The 19050-nt window shown below is 39.5% G+C and overlaps 1 protein-coding gene across 4 annotated transcripts in view; it reads left to right on the top strand.

Moving 5' to 3' along the window:
- Nucleotides 1–19050, top strand: part of taok1a (TAO kinase 1a) — a 168011-nt gene that overhangs the window by 131118 nt on the left and 17843 nt on the right. For all 4 annotated transcript variants that reach the window (XM_060848312.1, XM_060848314.1, XM_060848313.1 and 1 more), the window contains 5 exons: nucleotides 3605–3739; nucleotides 7103–7339; nucleotides 11053–11181; nucleotides 15200–15403; nucleotides 15775–16014. In XM_060848312.1, the coding sequence (XP_060704295.1) occupies nucleotides 3605–3739; nucleotides 7103–7339; nucleotides 11053–11181; nucleotides 15200–15403; nucleotides 15775–16014 (945 nt within the window). The remainder of the gene's footprint in view (nucleotides 1–3604; nucleotides 3740–7102; nucleotides 7340–11052; nucleotides 11182–15199; nucleotides 15404–15774; nucleotides 16015–19050) is intronic.

A 19050-nucleotide genomic window follows, 5' to 3' on the forward strand; every position in this document is an offset into this window, starting at 1 on the left:
ACGTACCTAAGGTTTTGTGCAAAAACAGTTCAAACGTTTACTCAATGTAGCCAATGACTTTGACCAAGCAATTGGAGTAAAGTGTGTGATTGGGTGCTTTTTTTCTGTTCATTAAATTGACAGAATGCACTGAAATAGATCTTCCTCAACCCTGGCCAAAATATGAAGTTTTTTTTATCTGTACAACTTTTACCTGGGTCACTTTAATTTTGTTGAACATTACTGCCTTCATCTGAGTAGAGTAATGGAAAGTTTTTGTTGCAATATGTGAAGCCAACCTGAATATAATATAAGATTTTGCCATCATTTTCTGAACCAATTGATAATATTTATTCTCGAGGTCAAACAAGTGAAAATGGTAGCATTGATTAAGTGTGAATGTAGCCTCTGCCAGCTTTACAAAAAAAAATCAACTTGCACTACCAAATTCCAGTTCAAGCTGCTGCTCAACACTCTTCCTCACTTGGTATTGATTGTAGCTGATTGTGATTCTCTACTTGTTACGTTCATAGTTTCAAAACTGCATTGTCTAACCAAGTAACTAAAGGTGTAATTCAGTGTGAGGATGCAAAAACAATATTAATTTTATCACTGTCCCAGTAAAGTAGTTCTTTCTATTGCCTGAGATCAATGGTTCATTAAATCTGGCTTGAGACAAAACTTGCAGGCTCAGCAAAATCTTCAACACCTGAATACTTGCACTCATCCATTCTGCCATCTTAACCTTCCTTACACACTAACAGTATCTCCCCAAGGCTTAAGAACCTGAGTGCAGAAGTCTTCCACCCTACATTCCATCCCACTAAATTACTCCATCCTCACTTCATGCTATAAATGAGGCAAACTGATGGATTACTTAGTGTCTGTATTTGAACCTGCAGTTACATGTCTGCTTTATTTTGAATTATTCTCATCCTATCTTTATTGTGTAGTTTTTATTCCATTCCTTCCCCTTTCCTGACAAGTAATTGTATCTGTGAAGATGGGTATATGCTGAGTTTTTTTTCCTAACAGCTTATTGCTGAACATCCTGTAAACAATGTGCTAATCTCATCAACCCAGTACAAACTTCAAGCATAAATTCTTGCTATTTTAGACAAATACAAGGATGAATTGCTGTGAGCTGTTTCTATGTAGTACGGTCTTCCAAGTCCAGTTATTTTGTTATTTATGCTCCACATGAGACACTAACTTCTATTCCATTTTTCCTCACAACTCCTGAACATCTACAGCCTTAAGGTAGAAGTACCACTTTTACCTCCCTGTAATTCATTACCACAATGATTTTCAAATTTTCTTAGCTGCTCCTTTAGCAGTTTTCTGATGTTTGAAATAGCTCGCACTTGCTTTTTCTGTCCCTGCCCTTGCAGCGGCCCTTTCCCTGCTGCCTCCTTTCCTTCTCTGTGCCCTTGAAGCTGCCATCTCCCTTTCCCTCCTTGCCCTTGAAGCCACCCTGTCCCTTTCCCCTCCCTACCCTATTGTCAGGTTATCCCATTCGCCTCCCTATTTATGCAGCCGCCCACTCCCTTTTTCGTTCCTCCCTTGCAGTTGCCCTTTCCCTTTCTGCCCTTGCATCTTCCTCCTCTCTCCCATCCACTTTTCATGTCCTTATTTTCATCAACACCTTATGGCCTCGCTGTCCACTCTCAGTACCTTGTGCCTCTTGCCAATTTTGCAGATTTAACAACCTCTTCTGGCATGCAGTTGTCTGCCTCCAAAAAGGTAGTTTTTGATGCTTCCTCCCCGTATCAGCAAAAAGACTGCACCAGTAAGTAGCTATCCTTCCACACCATGGCTTTTGACCCCATGAGGCACTTGACTCCAGGAACCCCCCCACCCCACCCAAACATGCACACCAGCTCTGTGCCTCTCATCCAGTTCCTTGCCGTTTCTATCCATTCTATCTATGTGCAACTTTTCTTTGATTAATTTTCTCTGTAAATGAGTGTTTGAAAGTGATTTGAAATTTCAGGCAGATTCACTTGTCACCTTTTGGTGTATTTGAATATTATTATCCTCCTCCTGTAAAGAGGTTGCAGCATAAATCCATTGTCAGGCACTGTATTATCCCATTTAATTTTCCTGCTGCATTTATCTTGTTAAGTGCATCTTCTCCTCCTGGGAATGGATGCACTGCAAATAATTGTAATACAAACACAAGCAATTGTCCATTTTCCAACATTTATGTGAAACCTTTCCTCTGTGCTCCATCTTGTGGTGTTTTGAAAACTCAGTTTTTTAAGACAATTAGGTTGCAATCTCTTAGGCATTCTATCCCCAGACATACTGAGTCATCTGTATGTATTTGTGTTCAATTCATTCTCTAGTTTGGTAAAAAGACTAATATGCATTTTAAGATTAATCAAAATTTGCATAAGCTTTGTCTCTTTTTAAGACAACATAATTTAATCATGGTTAATTTGAGATATTAATCCAGGTTACTTAAAATTTGAAGTAAATTGTCGCTGAGTTCTTAAATTGCCTGTTTCTTTTTTGAAATTATTGTTACACTCATTTTGACTGAGAATTAAATAGTTTGGTTTAAATTTTGACTATTAGTGTCAACCTCAGACGTTTGAAAAAAATTTGAAATTTAATACTACAGCATTTGGAGTTGGCAGTATTAGGGGATCGATTTTTTTTAAAAAGTTCATTAACTGCATCAGGGCGTCGCTAGCTAGGCAGCATTTATTGCCGAGAGGGCAGTCAAGAATCAACCATATTGCTGAGAGTCAGGAGTCGCATGTAGACCAGACCAGGTAAGGATGCAGTTTCCTTCCCTAAAGAACATTTGTGAACCAGATGGGTTTTTCTTGACAATGAATTCATAGTCATTAGATTTTTAATTCCAGATACTCATTGAATTCAAATTCCACCATCTGCCATAGCATGGTTTGAAACTGGTCCCCTGAATGTTGCCTGGGTCTCTGAATTAACAGTCTAGTGATAATGCCAATAGGTCATCATCTCCCGATAAATGAGATTAATTCAGTGCTTTTTTGACTGCACATTGACATTTGTTAAGATTAATATCAATTTAATACAAAGTATTGTGAAAGCTGCTATAAGTTACAAGCCTGGGCCTTAATTTTCTAATTTTTTTACAGTTGAAATGCATCGCAAGCAGTATGGGGTTTTCCACATAGTAATTTTGTTCCATGGGTTTTGCTAGACAGTACAACCTAAATAAAGTTGTGTGGGGCCTTGGAGCTCTGCTGCAGCACGAGATTGCTACTATCCTCCGTGTTGTTGATTAAAGTGTTGAAACAAATTTAAATTAGTTTTGATCCTTTCTCTGATGCCCTGTGTAAGGGAACCGTGTGAGAGCAAGCCCTTAGGCTATATTTTTTGGCTTGTGTCTCATTCACACTTAAACTTTTGAATGTAACAGGAGGCCTTCGAATGCGGCATATTTCTCTGATTATCACACCCACAGATGGGTAGCTTATTTTGTGCTGCTTGGCCTAGGGTGTTGTGATCTCAAAGAAACAAGGGTGCATCTACAGTGGATGAGTACTGTTTACTGTTTTGCAAAATGAAAAAGAAAATGGATTTTATGGCTGTGTTTGATCACTTAATTTTTCTTGCTTTCTGTACTTGTCAGGATCATGATCACTATGGTGAAGAGGTTGACCACAGACGTGGAGGTTCAGAACCTCAATCACCACCTCCAGTTTCACGCCATAAATCACACTACCGAAACAGAGAACATTTTGCCACAATACGTACAGCTTCTTTGGTGAGTAACTTCATTGGGAAGCCAACTGCAGAATTTGAGATTACTCCAATGAAAAATGCAAAAGTAATTCTATTTTTTTGAGTTCACTAGCAAGAGAGATGGTGGATTGATAAGTATCCACTTTTGGAAATGTTATTGACCAGACCAAACCCCCTCAAAACATGTCAAGGAGATAGCCTAGACCCTAAATCTTTCTTACTTTAAAGGCAAGTGCTAGGTGTTACATGTAGATGCAATTTGATCAAATTACCTGACCTGAAACAAAACACAATTTATTCATGTACTATCATTAAAGGACAACAAAAGAAAGAAATTGGAATACTAATGTAATTCAATTAGAAAACTTAACAGAATAATAGATTATTTAACTACTAAACAGTAACTGTTCCAATATGGTAACATCCCATAAACATGCCCTCGGCAAAGGCAGATTCAGTAAAATAGTTTTGCATGCATTGGCAACAGGAAGCGAATCCTAGCTTTTAGTTGTAACAAAGAGATGTAGCAGTTTTCACAATCTCAACAGCTACTGAAAGCTGAACTAAAAATCCTGGTTCTATGGGAGCTTGACCCTACCCATTCCAACTTTATTTTAAAAAACCCAAGCCATTACAAGCTGCTTGCTTTATTGGCTTGTGGCAAACTGTTTGATACCTCTGTCTCAACCTCCCTTCATAACAAAAAAGACAACATCCACCTCTTGAAGCTGTAGTATCGTCACAGAGATTACAGTATTCGCAAAAATGAGATTACACCAAATTAGCGGTGCCTTTGTGACATATGATAAGTCATTTTGGAGAGGTAAAGGCAAAACATGCAGATAAAGGGAATGTTCTTTGGCAAGTTCAAACTGACTTTCCTCACTTAAAAGTATTTCTGTACAATATTTTAATAGATATTTTAAATAATCATTAGTACATCATTGGTAAATTGCCTGTGTATTATTCATGGAGAGTTAATAAACGTAACTTTTTTGAGAGAAGAATGAGTTGGACAGAGATTTCAGGAATTCTCTAATGCGCCACCTGCTGGATGTGACCAGAAGCTGCATTTTGCAGAATTTCCATTTTATTTGCCACTTTTAATATTTATTGTAACATAACAATGTAACTTAAAATTGATACATTAATGACTGTGCTAGGAAGTTGTTTGTGTAATAAATTGTTAGTTGACCTCCCAATACAATGCTTATGAAGAGTCATGATCAAGCTCTACCTTCAGATAAAGTAGGTCAGAGAGCGAAACAAAACATGATTGCAGCTTCCAAATGCAATTTAGTTCTCAATTCAAATGGGCATTCTCTCAGACTTGCTATTCTCCAATCACTCATTTGTCCCTCACCTTGCTCCCTTTGTGTTCTCTTGATCCCATAAATATCCAACTACCTAGCTCTTCCTATAACTCATAGTTTCATGACTGCCCCTGCTTTTTCCTTTGCAATGATTAACTCAACCCATGTATTTCTATCTTGTACCACATCTCACTTCATAGGAACATGATAACTCTGAGCAGGAGTAGCCAATTCAGTGCCTCAAGCCTGCTTTGCCACTTAATATGATTTTGGCTGATTTAACCTTATCCTCAAATCCCCTTTCTAGCTATAACCTCTCAACCCAGTACTAACTAAAAATGTCTCCTTAAACTTGCTCACTAGACTGACTCCCAGTACGCTTGGGGTAGAGAATTCCACAAATTCATGACTCTTTGAAAGAAGTAAGGTAGAAAGATTTGAAATTAATGTGGAAAGAAAACAGGAAATTGTAGACATCTGTAGTAGGGAGCATGTGAGAGTCCATTAAAAAAAGATTTAATAGCAGAGCCCTGTAAGACAGTGACAGGATTGGACAGAGAATGAAATGAAAATGAAATTCTGAAAATGAAATCATGCTTGACAAGTCTGTTGCAATGTCTTTCATACGGGAATAGGATTGATAAGGGGGAGCCATTGGATGTGGTTTACTTGGATTTCTAGAAGGCTTTTGATAAGGTCCCACATAAGGGATTTGCATGTAAGATTCGAGCATTTGGGGTTAGGGATAAGGTTTTGATATAACTAAAGAACTGGTTGGCAGATAAGAAACAGTGGGAATAAACAGGTCATTTTCTGAATAGCAGGCAGTGATCGGATGAATACGGCAAGGGTGAGTGCTTGGACCCCAGTTATTCAAGATGTGTATGAGTAATTTAGATGAGGGAAATAAATGTAATATCTCCAATTTGTAGATGAGACAAAGCTGGATGAACGAGAAGAATGCAGAGATGTTTCAGTGTGCTTTGGACAAGTTGAGTGAGCAGGGAAAATGCATGGCAGATGAAGTATAATGTGGATAAATATGAGGCTTTTCACTAAAACAGGAAGGTGGATTTTTATCTGAATGGCAATAGGTTACAAAAGGAGGGAGGTCTGATTAAACCCTACACAAAAATAAAACAATGACTGTGGATGTTGATTATCTGAAACAAAAGGAATTGCTGAAGGAATTCAGTATGTCTGACAGCATCTGTGGAGGAAATTAACATTGAGTCCAGTGACCTTTCTTCAGAACATCTGAAGAAATTTTGGTTTTCTGATGGAAAATGTTGTAAATGCAAAGCAATTTCCTCTTTTATTTCAGAAATTGAGAATATAATTAGATCTTGCAGTCAGATTGAGAAACCTTCCATTACAAAATGTGGACATAAGCTTTTGTAATGAAATTTATGGACATAGAAGTGTAACAAAAATCTGACAATAGCACATAGGCTTTTAAACATCTGTTTGCACTGTTTTAAGATCATTAATATAGATTTGAATCCTATCTTTAGACTTCCAAGGCAATTGAGCATTTTGTCACCAATGAAACCTTGGGCTTTCAGGACTTATGGAAAGTTTCTCCGTAAGAAATGAAGAAACTTAGTTAACTAAACACCTTGGTATAATGGAAAAAGAGGTATCTTCCATAAATATAGTAGAGCAACCTGTTCATCCCATCTTGTTTGCCGTAAAGTTACTGCACCAAACTATTCATGCTTCAGGTTATCTTTGAATTTGTTCTAAAATTTTTTTGAAAAATGTTGTAATAGATGATGAATTTACTTTAATGGAATGCAGCAAAGATGTCAATTGGTCATCTTGGCATAAAAGCTAATTGAGTGAATTCTGTTTGCGCATCATAATTTAAGATTATCACTGATGTTTCTTAATTTGCAGTTTTTAAAAAACTATGCACCCATAATTTTGTGCAAAGTGTTGAATACTACTGGAAAGTTTTGCTGCAGGTAGTTTGTTCAAACGCTAAAAATTTTCAGAGGTCGTTTTGAGGTTTTCATTGTGGTTCGTGGGTATTAAGTCAATACATTGCTTTATTTATAAAACTTTCTCAGGTTACACGGCAAATACAAGAGCATGAGCAAGATTCTGAGCTTCGGGAGCAGATGTCTGGTTATAAACGCATGCGACGCCAGCATCAGAAGCAGCTAATGGCGCTGGAAAATAAACTCAAAGCAGAGATGGATGAACATAGACTACGGCTTGACAAGGAACTAGAAACACAACGCAACAGCTTTGCTGCAGAAATGGAAAAACTTATTAAAAAACACCTTGGTATAATGGAAAAAGAGGTATCTTCCATAAATACTTACCTCCTTACTTAGTGCAGTGTTTCTACTAATTGACGTATTGATGTTTAAGTTGACAGTGTGATTAATACTGTGACCTGGGTAAAATTGCTAATATATCAATGTCTGATTGTGGCTTTGCATTGATATTTGGCTTTACAGCAAAATTCACTTTCACGTTGGCCCTTATTGAATAATTTAAACTAACATAGTCAACCTGTTTATTGCTACACATTAAAGAAACCTCCCCTACCTCATAACCTGGGAAAACTGAAAACATGGACCTAATATGTCATCCAGGTGAAATAGCCAGAAAGAACGAGCATTATACTTCTTTCGTCAGATAACCATGCATGCTGTATTTGCACCGAAATTAACAGAAAATACCAATAGTAACAGTACATGTTAATTGAAACCTTTTTTCAAACCTGGTCCTCTTTAAGGATACAACTTTAGCAGTAGCATGACAAACGCACAGCTTGCAGTGCAGTCAGGTTTCAGCTGCTCTTCTGGTGAGAATCCTGTCTGATGAAAATCCTTGCTATAGATTTGTGCCAACAATGGAAAAGTGTTGGGAAAAAGAAATTGCTAAACAGCAGGAAAACCTACATTTATATAAGATTTAGAGGTGCCAGTGTTGGACTGGTGTGTACAAAGTTAAAAATCATATAACACCAGGTTATAGTCCAACAGATTGATTTGGATGCAGTAGCTTTCGGAGCTAGTACTTCCCAATAAACTTGGTGTTGTTTGATTTTTAACTTTGTACATTTATATAGTGTCCTTAATGTTGAAAAATATCCCATAGAACATCACTGTAATGTAAGTTAGTGCCTCAGCCAAAGAAAGGTATGAGGAAAGATTATTAAAACTTTTGACACATGGGTAGTTTTCACAGGGGATACTGACACTGGGAAATGAGATGGGAATTTAAGAGCACATAGGACAACAATCTGGATTCAATAAAGGGGGAGGGTAGGCACTAAAGGTTTGTGAAGTGTGTAGTTGTAACAGCATTTATGGATTTTGTAGATGGGCAGAAAGCAAAGCTGTCAAGGAATTCAAACATGAAGATTTTAAAGTAAATTTGAGTTACTATAGGTCAGCAAGCACAGTGTTGATGGATGAATAGATATGAACTTATTGTTGGATAATATGTAATCAGAGTTTTGAAGAGGAGATCTATGGAAGATAAAGGATAGGAACCTGGCCAAGAATGCAAAGGAATGGTCAAGTCTGAAAAAGATGAAGGAAAGCATTTCATAATGCATTTGTTCTTGTGTTTAAGGTGGTTATCATTTTATGATTTCAAGACCTCAATCATGCCTTTGACTTAATTTTGGCCAAACTGTTCTGTTTTGCAACTTTACTGTCTTAATCTTCCAGTTCCTTATTGGTTCCTAGTATTTACCTGTATTGCTTTTATCACCTGAATGTAAGGGGGAGTGACTGAGGGGTGTGACAGCTGAGTTCACGCTAGGCTCATTTATGGTATTAAACCAGTGCTATAGCACAACCCACAAGTCAAAGATGCACAAAACCGTCAAATGGATGCTTATTTTCTACTATAACAAACTGCGCCATGCAATTCTAAACATTTACTGACTGAATATTTAGCAGGTTAAACTCAGCCGCGGCTGCATTGGTAAATTCAAGTTAATTCCGAATTCTTTAGTGTGCACTTTTTGAAAATTGTCTCAATAAGTCATGTCATTTTAGAACTTGGGCATTTGTAACATTATTTCACTGCGCAGAAACTATCAAACTAACTACCCATTGTCATAAAAACTCATCTTGTTCACAAATGTCCTTCCAGGAAAGGAAATATACAGTTCTTACTGGTTTGGTTTACACGTTACTCCAGACTCAAATTGATGATTGTTACCTTCCCTCTAAAATAGCCTTGCAAACCATTAAGTTGTGCCAAACCAGTACAGAAAATTTGAAAGATATCAAGACTAAATAGACTGCCCAGCATTGACCCAGGTCCCTGTATCTTCAGTGGCACACCGTGCTCAGCCAACCCTGCAAATTCCTCTTTAACATCTAGGAACTGGTGCCAAAATTAGGAAACCCCTCTCACTGACTAGTCGAGCTACAGCCTGAGATACTGAATTCCACCTTATAGCAATACTGTGGGCGGCACGGTGGCGGTGGGCGGCACGGTGGCACAGTGGTTAGCACTGCTGCCTCACAGCGCCTGTAGACCCGGGTTCAATTCCCGACTCAGGCGACTGACTGTGTGGAGTTTGCACGTTCTCCCCGTGTCTGCGTGGGTTTCCTCCGGGTGCTCCGGTTTCCTCCCACAGTCCAAAGATGTGCGGGTCAGGTGAATTGGCTAAGCTAAATTGCCCGTAGTGTTAGGTAAGGGGTAAATGTAGGGGTATGGGTGGGTTGCGCTTCGGTGGGTCGGTGTGGACTTGTTGGGCCGAAGGGCCTGTTTCCACACTGTAAGTCTAATCTAATAATCTAATGTCCCACACGTGATCATTGCTATTCCCGTGTATGACCTGTTCCATTGCAGGACATGCCCATCAAAGTTAGCAGTCAGTATCAAGTGACACTGGGTATCCTTAACATGGTCTTTGGACCTAGAGGTTTCATCCATGAGCAAGTGGTCACTGTGATGGGCCATTCACCACCTGTCTACTGTCTACAAAGCACAAGTCAAGATTAAGATGGTTTACACTTCACTTCCCTGGATGAGTACAGCTCCAACGCTGGCAGTTTCTTCAATCAGGACAAAACAGCCCTGCTTGATCTGCACCTCATTCAGCAATAGTAGGCAATGGTGTGTACCATGCACAAGATGTATCACATCAACCTTGCCAGGCTTCCTCCAGCAACACCTTGTAAACCCCTGACAAGTCTCAGGAAAGGATGAAGACAGGAGACACGTCTGAACACCATTGCCCTCCAAGGCAGCATTGACAATATAATCATTCTTTAAGGGTCGTTGCATTCAAAATCTGAAACCATGGTGGCACAATGGTTGGCGCTGTGAGGCAGCAGTGCTAGAGACCCGGGTTCAGTTCCCGTCTTGGACAACTGTCTGTGTGGAGTTTGCACATTCTCCCCGTGTCTGCGTGGGTTTCCTCTGGGTGCTCCAGTTTCCTCCCACAGTCACAAAGATGTGCAGATTAGGTGAATTGGCCATGCTAAATTGTCCGTAGTGTTAGGTGAAGGGGTAAATGTAGGGGAATGGGTCTGGGTGGGTTGCTTTTCGAAGGGTCGGTGCGGACTTGTTGGGCTGAAGGGCCTGCTTCCGCACTGTAAGTAATCTAATCTAATCAGGTGGCAGTACCTGCAGAATGATGTCAGTAGTTCATGGGGCTCACCACCACCTTCCCCACACACATTTCATGAAAGCAAAAAAGGCAAGTTTGTAGCAATGCTTACATTAGTGTTCCTTTTGCAAACATTTTCGACCTTTGAGGGACTGATCTTTGTGATTCCAGGAAAACAGCTCAGATTTTAATTACTGGAGGTTTCAGTGAGGATTTTTATCACTTGAGGGTGGAGCAATAGTGTAGATTGGTTTTATGAAACATTCTTCTATTATTGACATTGCCAAAGTTCCTTTGATTGCTGAGCAGTTAATATACGATTCACGTCCATGCTGCTAGAGCGCGACTAAAGTCTAGTTTTCTTTAGAAACAGTGATTCTAAAAAGGAATCTATTCTTTTGTCTCAAAATTTGTTTTTGTCATTTTAAGACCAAAGCAGTTTCTACTGAAGAAAAGAAATTTCAGCAGCACATACAGGCACAGCAGAAGAAGGAATTAAATAGCTTTCTTGAATCCCAGAAGAGAGAATACAAGCTACGTAAGGAACAACTAAAAGAGGTAAAAAGATGCCTATATACCATTTATATTAATGAATAATCTTCAGAAAGTCAGCACAAACACAAAGTTGGATGGCTGCCTCTTGTGTTGAAACTGTTCTGTGATTCTGCGAAAACTTTGTGGATCAGGTCATTTGTATGATGTGTCTCTAAACTATCGGCCTAGTAACATTAACAGCACTGTTTTGCAACATGTGTATCCCAGTGAATTTTCCATTATTACAATTCAAAAGACTGACTTATGAAAATCGAGAACTGGTGGTACTCCTTTCACGTTAGTGTGCAGTACAAAGATTTTTTTTAAATGAAGTAAAAATACTTGGTTTTATTTCTTCTTTGTGTATGAGCTGTCCATGTGCCTTATTTATTTTCCTTTTTTTTTTCCTTTTGGTACACACAGAATCGTAAAAATTCACAATGCAAATGGAGGGCATTCGACCCATTGTGTCTGTACTGGCTTCAAAGAAAGCATCCCAGCTAGTCCTAATCTGTAGCCCTATCTCCATAGCCCTCTAATATACTTTCAAATATACATTCAGCTCTCCTTTGAAATCTTCGATTGAACCCACCTTCACCAATCGCCCAGGCAGTGCTTTCCAAATCCTAATGAAGTTTATTCTCATCTCACTACTATCTCTCTTGCTGACAAACTCTGAAATTGAGATTTCCTCCTCCCACCCCACCCTAGTGTCATAGAGATGTACAGCATGGAAACCGACCCTTCGGTCCAACCAGCCCATGCCGACTAGATATCCCAACCCAATCTAGTCCCACCTGCCAGCACCCGGCCCATATCCCTCCAAGCCCTTCCTATTCAAGTACCCATCCAAATGCCTCTTAAATGTTGCAATTGTACCAGCCTCCACCACATCCTGTGGCAGCTCATTCCATACACATACCACCCTCTGCGTGAAATAGTTGCCCCTTACGTCTCTCTTATATCTTTCCCCTCTCACCCTAAACCAATGCCCTCTAGTTCTGGACACCCCGACCCCAGGGAAAAGGCTTTGCCTATTTACCCTATCCATGCCCTTCATAATTTTGTAAGCCTCTATAAGGTCACCCGTTAGCCTCTGATGCTCCATGGAAAACTGCCCCAGCCTATTCAACCATTCCCTATTGCTCAAATCCTCCAACACTGGCAACATCCTTGTTTCATAAGTTTCACAACATCTTTCCGATAGGAAGGAGACCAGAATTGCACGGAATATTCCAACAGTGGCTTAACCAATATCCGGTACAGCCACAACATGACCTCCCAACTCCTGTACTCAGTACCCTGACCAATAAAGGAAAGTATACCAAATGCCGCTTTCACTCTCCTATCTACCTGCGACTCCACTTTCAAGGAACTATGAACCTGCACTCCAAGGTCTCTTTGTTCAGCAACACTCCCTAGGACCTTACCATAAAGTGTATGAGTCCTGCTAAGATTTGCTTTCCCAAAATGCAGCATCTCGCGTTTATCTGAATTAAACTCCATCTGCCACTTCTCAGCCCATTAGCCCATCTTGTCAAGATCCTGTTGTAATCTGAGGTAACCCTCTTTGCTGTCCAGTACACCTCTAATTTTGGTGTCATCTGCAAACTTACTAACTGTACCTCTTATGCTCGCATCCAACTCATTTATGTAAATGACAAAAAAGTAGAGGACCCAGCAGCAATCCTTGTGGCACTCCACTGGTCACAGGCCTCCAGTCTGAAAAACAACCCTCCAGCACCACTCTCTGTCTTCTACCTTTGAGCCAGTTCTGTATCCAAATGGCTAGTTCTCCGTGAGATCGAACCTTGCTAATCAGTCTCCCATAGGGAACCTTGTCGAAAGCCTTACTGAAGTCCATATAGATCACATCTACTGCTCTGCCCTCATCAATCCTCTTTGTTACTTTCTCAAAAAAACTCAATCAAGTTCATGAGACATGGTTTCCCATGCACAAAACCAAGTTGACTATCCCTAATTAATCCTTGCCTTTCCAAATGCATGTACATCCTGTCCCTCAGGATTCCCTCCAACAACTTGCCCACCACCGACGTTAGGCTCACTGGCTTGTCCTTACCACCCTTCTTAAACAGTGGCACCACATTAGCCAACCTCCAGTTTTCGGCACCTCACCTGTGACTTTCGATGTGTTGCTTACCTAATAACTTTACTCTGTCAAAATTGTTCATAACTTTGAACACCTCAATAAGGCCACCTCTTAATCTTCCTTGCTACAAGGAGAGTAAGTTCATTCTCTTTAATGTTTCATTGTCTCTAAAATCCTTCATTCCTGGTATCATTCTTGTAAATTTCCTTTGAACACTCTCCAGTGCTTTAACATCTTCCTTAAATAAGGTGTCCAGATCTGAACCCACTACTCCAAATGTGGCCAATGATTTGTAGAGGTGTAGCATCGATTCTTTGCTTTCATGCTCTGTGTCTCTAGTTAAACCCAAGAATCCCATAAGCCGCCTTAATCATTGTTTCAACTTGCCTGACCACCTTCTGAGAATTATGCACATGAACGCCAATGCCCCTCTACTCCTGTACGTTGTACAAATGAGCCTGTATTATTTCTGTATTTCTTTTATAAAAATGCATTACCTCACATTTGTCCACATTGAATTCTTTTGCCAGATGTCTGACCATTTGGCCAACCGCTCACCATCATTCTCTCAATTCACCATTCTGCTTTAGTATAATCTGCAAATTTAGAAATTTTGCGCTCAGCACCCATCTCCAAATCATTTATTTAAATTTACATAATTTATATTTATATATGTTATGTAAATATAACTAACTATACACCAGCTTGATTTATGTAGAGTACCCCAAGCTACCAGAACTGATCTGCTATTCCAGCTGTAAAGAGGCTGGAAAGGATGTAAGCCAAGAAAATAGTTCTCTGGACTGCCAGAAGTCTTCAGGTTTTCTAAAATACAGTGCAAACCATACAGCAATCATTATAGCCATATTGCCACCTTAGCAATCATTGTATTCTGAATAGATAATTTATACTGTCAGCAATTAACTTCTGCTTATACTAATTATGTTGGTTCAGACTCCCAGAAATTGACATTAAATTTTTAAAAGTTAATTAAATTGTAGATGCTTATCTCAAAAGTTCAAATAAATTTCAGTCCAAATTGAAAAGAAAAATGGCTCAAGATTATCCAATGCATATATGCTAATCTTATTTTTAAATGCATTCCCAGTTAATGTTAATACCTTTGAAAGTCTAAAAAGGTCATGACAAATTTCTGGAAAAATATTTCAGAATATAATTCATGATTGTTGAAAGCTCCTCTACAACTTCCCAGAGTATTCTAGCAAGCACTTAACAACTGCATCTATTCTCATGCTTAAATTATCCCCCATATTTCTCCTTGTTCAAGCTGTAAGACTGGAAGTGATCATCCTAATTGATTAGGTCACTTTTAAATGACCCCTAACTTGACCCCTTTCTATTCAGTGTCTGTGTCAACAATGTTTCTACCATCATTCTAAAATTTATAATTTACCCTTTTTTCTTTTTATTGTTGCAAATAACATCCTGAGGAACTTGTATTTTAATTCTGTACTTTGTTTTCTTATCTTGAATTTAAACACAGACTAAAGATTCCCACTATCTCAGTGGCATAACCACTTATTGTCCCAGCTCTTGTGTTAACATTCTTTTTAATATTTCCTCATAGCTCAAAAAGTCAAGCAAATGTATCAGCACAGCTGCCCACTTTTAAGACTTTTCCCAAAATCAGGGTATACATTTTATGGGCAATTCATAATTTAAATCTTGTATGATAGCATAACTATTTAGCATTGAAAATATACTGATCATTGACATCACTGAGTGCAGAAACCTGAATGTTGTGTACTGACTATACCAATAAAGACTATGAATCTGATTGCAATTTCTAACTAGCAGTATTACCATAGTTACAAGGAAAAAATTGAGAATAAAGAATGGTAGATAATGATTTTAATAGGTTTAGTTGCCATAGAATGTATATGTAATGGTTTTTCTGTTTACTTTTGACAGGAGTTGAATGAAAATCAGAGCACTCCAAAGAAGGAGAAACAAGAATGGCTATCAAAACAAAAGGAAAACTTCCAGCACTTCCAGGCTGAAGAAGAAGCTAATTTACTGCGGCGCCAGCGCCAGTACCTAGAACTGGAATGTCGACGTTTCAAACGGAGAATGTTACTTTCACGCCATAATCTTGAACAGGATTTGGTACGGGAGGTATGTTGTTTAATGCATATTCTCAAATGATTAGAGAGTATGACTGTGTAGCATAGTATTTCAATGTAATCGTTGTGTTTAATCAAGTACAATTTTGATATGTTGACTATCGATACATATTGATAACAGTATACTTCTTTAAATAAAAGTAAAGAAATTGACCTGAAGTAATACTAAGCTTGTACTGTTGCTGTCTATGGATAAAGGCAATATTGGGGAAAAAACAGGTACGTATCTTCAAGATGAGCAGCTACCTTCTGTAAGAAAAAGAAATGCATGATGTTGGGTTTCATGCTGTATGTCTCACCGAATTGAACACCAGACATTTATATGATGCCCTCATATTTTACAGTAGATACTCTTTGTTTTAGGAACTAAACAAGAAGCAAACACAAAAGGATCTGGAGCATGCTATGTTGCTGCGCCATCATGAGTCCATGCAAGAACTAGAATTCCGCCACCTCAATACTATTCAGAAAATGCGGAGTGAGCTAATTAGACTGCAGCACCAAACTGAGCTCACCAATCAATTGGAGTACAATAAACGGAGAGAGCGAGAGCTGCGGCGAAAACATGGAATGGAAGTCCGGCAACAACCCAAAAGTCTAAAGGTACTGATGGCTGTTTGAAGTTAAGAAAAAAATTAAAATAGACTTGTTTCTCTTTTATGTTTATGTGTCTGTCTGTGTACGTGTCTCCCTCTCTCTCCCTCCACTGCATGTGCCCTGCTGCTATGCATCTAAGAGAGGGACTTGCATTAGATTACAGTAGTTATTACACTTGAACTGTTGTGTGGTGGTGTGCAAAACTGGGTCAATGAACAACTCTCTTCCTTCACTCAAACTCCTCCTTGAAGGCACAGCCAAAATTGTAAGTTTTCTTTGTTATGGAGTGATGGAGATGAGAATTTGTCTTGCCATGGTACAATGATGCCTAATCTAGAGTTTTATAGATTCTAGTCAACCAGAATGCATTTTGTATCAGCTTACATAACTAAAAAATTAATCAGTTTATGTTCTTATCATTTCTTCAGTTATATTTGTCTAAGCCTCATTTGTTTTCTAGTATTGTTCTTTTTTTATTTGTTTCAAAGGATATGCATAGAATGCCTCATAGCCTGGCATATCCCCTACTCAAGTATTACCATCAAGCCAGGGGATCAACCCTGGTTCAATGGAAAGTGCAGGAGGGCATGCCAGGAACAGTAACAGGCATACCTCAAAATGAGGTGGCAACTTCGCAAAGCTACTACTTGCATCCAAACAGCATAAGCAGCAAGTGATAGGCAGAGCTAAGCAACTCCACAAACAATGGATCAGATCTGAGCTCTGTAGGAGTTCGTCAGAGTAGTGTCCGAGGCCCTACCATCTTCAGTTGCTTCATCAATGACCCAGTCCTCTCCAACCTCCCAGTCAGAAGTGGATATGTTCACTGATTGTATAACGTTCAGCGCCATTCATGACTCCTCTAAACTGAAGCAGTCCATGTTCAAATACAGCTACATCAGGATAATATGTAATTTTGGGCTTACACATGGCAAGTAGCATTTACACTACACAAACACCAGGCAATGACCATGTACAATAAGAGACAATCTAACCACTGCCCCTTGACATTTAATGTTGTTACCATCACTGAATCCCCACTATCAACATCCATGAGGTTACCATTGACCAGATACTCACCTGGACTCACCACATAAACACAGTGGCTACACGAGGAGGTCAGAATTTAGAAATAACTGCGGTGAGTAACTCACCTGACTCCCCAAAGCCTGTCCACAATCTACAAGGCACAAATCAGGAGTGTGATGGAATACTCCCCACTTGACTGGATGGCTGTAGCTTCAACAACAACATTCAAGATGCTTGAAACCATTCAGGACAAAGCAGCCCTCTTGATTCACGTACATCCGCAATTATCCACTTCCTTCAGTACTGATGTTCAGTGGCAGCAGTGTGTTACAATCTACAAGATGCACTGCAGAAATTCCTTAGAGATCATCTTCCAAACTGATAACCACTTGCATTCTAGAAGGTCAAGGGCAGCATCTTCATGGGAACACTACCACCTGCAAGTTCTCTTCAAGCCACTCACCATCCTGACTTGGAAATATATTGCTATTCTTTCACTGTTGCTGGGTCAAAATCCAGGAATGCCCTCCCTGATTGCATTGTGAGTCAGACAAGAACACATAGACCACATAGGTCCAGGAAGGCAGCTCAAGGGCAACTAAGAATGGGGAATAAAATGCTGGCCAGCCAGTAATGCTCACGTCCCATGAGTGAATAAAATTAATTCTGTAACGGTTAGTTTATCAACAAAATAGGGAATTCCTGAGATCCAGTTATAGGATTACGGTGACTATGTTAACAGTTAAAGCATTATCATGCTCATGTCACACCATCCCCTGCTCCTTATTGTTTGAAGCATTGAGGTGTAAAGAACATATGGCATTGGAGGTAGAATTAGGCCATTTGGAACATTGATTATGCTCTGCCATTTGCTCATGGCTGATATGTTTCACAACCCTATTCTCTTGCCTTCTCCATATAACCTTTCCAATCCCCTTCCTAATTGAGAGTCTATCTATCTCTGTCTTAAATACATTGGACTCCACAGCTCTCTGTGGCACCGACTTCCACAGATTCACCACCAATCTGGCTCAAGAAATTCTTCCTAATCCTAGTTCTGAAAGGTCATCCCTTCACTCTGAAGCTGTGGCGCAGGACTTAGTCACTCTTACTAGTGGAAACATATTCTCCATGTCACCTCTATCCAAACCATTCAATTTTCTGTAACTTTCAAGAAGATTCCACCCCCATCCTCTCCAATCTTTCTCTACTCCCACCAAGTTTAGAATCCTCACACAACCAACTCTTTAACCCCAGCCTCATTCTTGTAAACCACTTCCAAATATCCATCCTTAGATATGGTGGCAAAGTTCCAAATTTGGTCTGACCAGAGCCTTACAGCCTCAACAGTACATCCCTGCTCTTGTATTCTAGCCCTCACAAAATAAATGCTAGCGTTGCATTTGCCTTCCTAATTGCCAACTGAGCCTCCATGTTAACCTTAAGAGAATCCTGAACTAGGATTCCTTACACTCTATGCTTTGGTTTCCAAAGCCTTTCCCGATATAGAAAATAGTCTGCGCCTGTGCTCTTCCAATCAAAGTGCACAACCTCACTTTTCCACATTGAATTTCATCTATCACTTCTTTGCCCAACCTCTTAGCCTGCCCAAGATGTTCTGCCCCTCTCTGCCTCCTCAACACTACCTATCCCCCCATGTATTTTTGTCTTCAAACTGAGCAACAATGCCCTCAGTTCCTTCAACCAAGTTGTTATATTGTAAATAATTGTAGTCCCAACTCTGCCCTCTGTGGAGCTCAACTAGTCAACAGGTGCCGTCCTGCAAAAGGCTCCTTTATCCACACTTGCAGCCTTCTGACAGTCAGCCAATCTTCTAACCATGCCAGTACCTTGTCCATGACACCATGGGATTTTATTTTATTTAGTGGCTTGCTGTATGCCATCTTGTGAGACCTAGTGGAAATTCAAATGGATCATGTTCACTGGTTCTCCTTTGTCTAACTTGCTTATTATCTTCTCAAAATATTCTAACACATTTGTCAGGCATGACCT

The sequence above is a fragment of the Hemiscyllium ocellatum genome, chromosome 31, assembly GCF_020745735.1.
Source record: "Hemiscyllium ocellatum isolate sHemOce1 chromosome 31, sHemOce1.pat.X.cur, whole genome shotgun sequence".
NCBI classification, from domain to species: Eukaryota; Metazoa; Chordata; class Chondrichthyes; order Orectolobiformes; family Hemiscylliidae; genus Hemiscyllium; species Hemiscyllium ocellatum.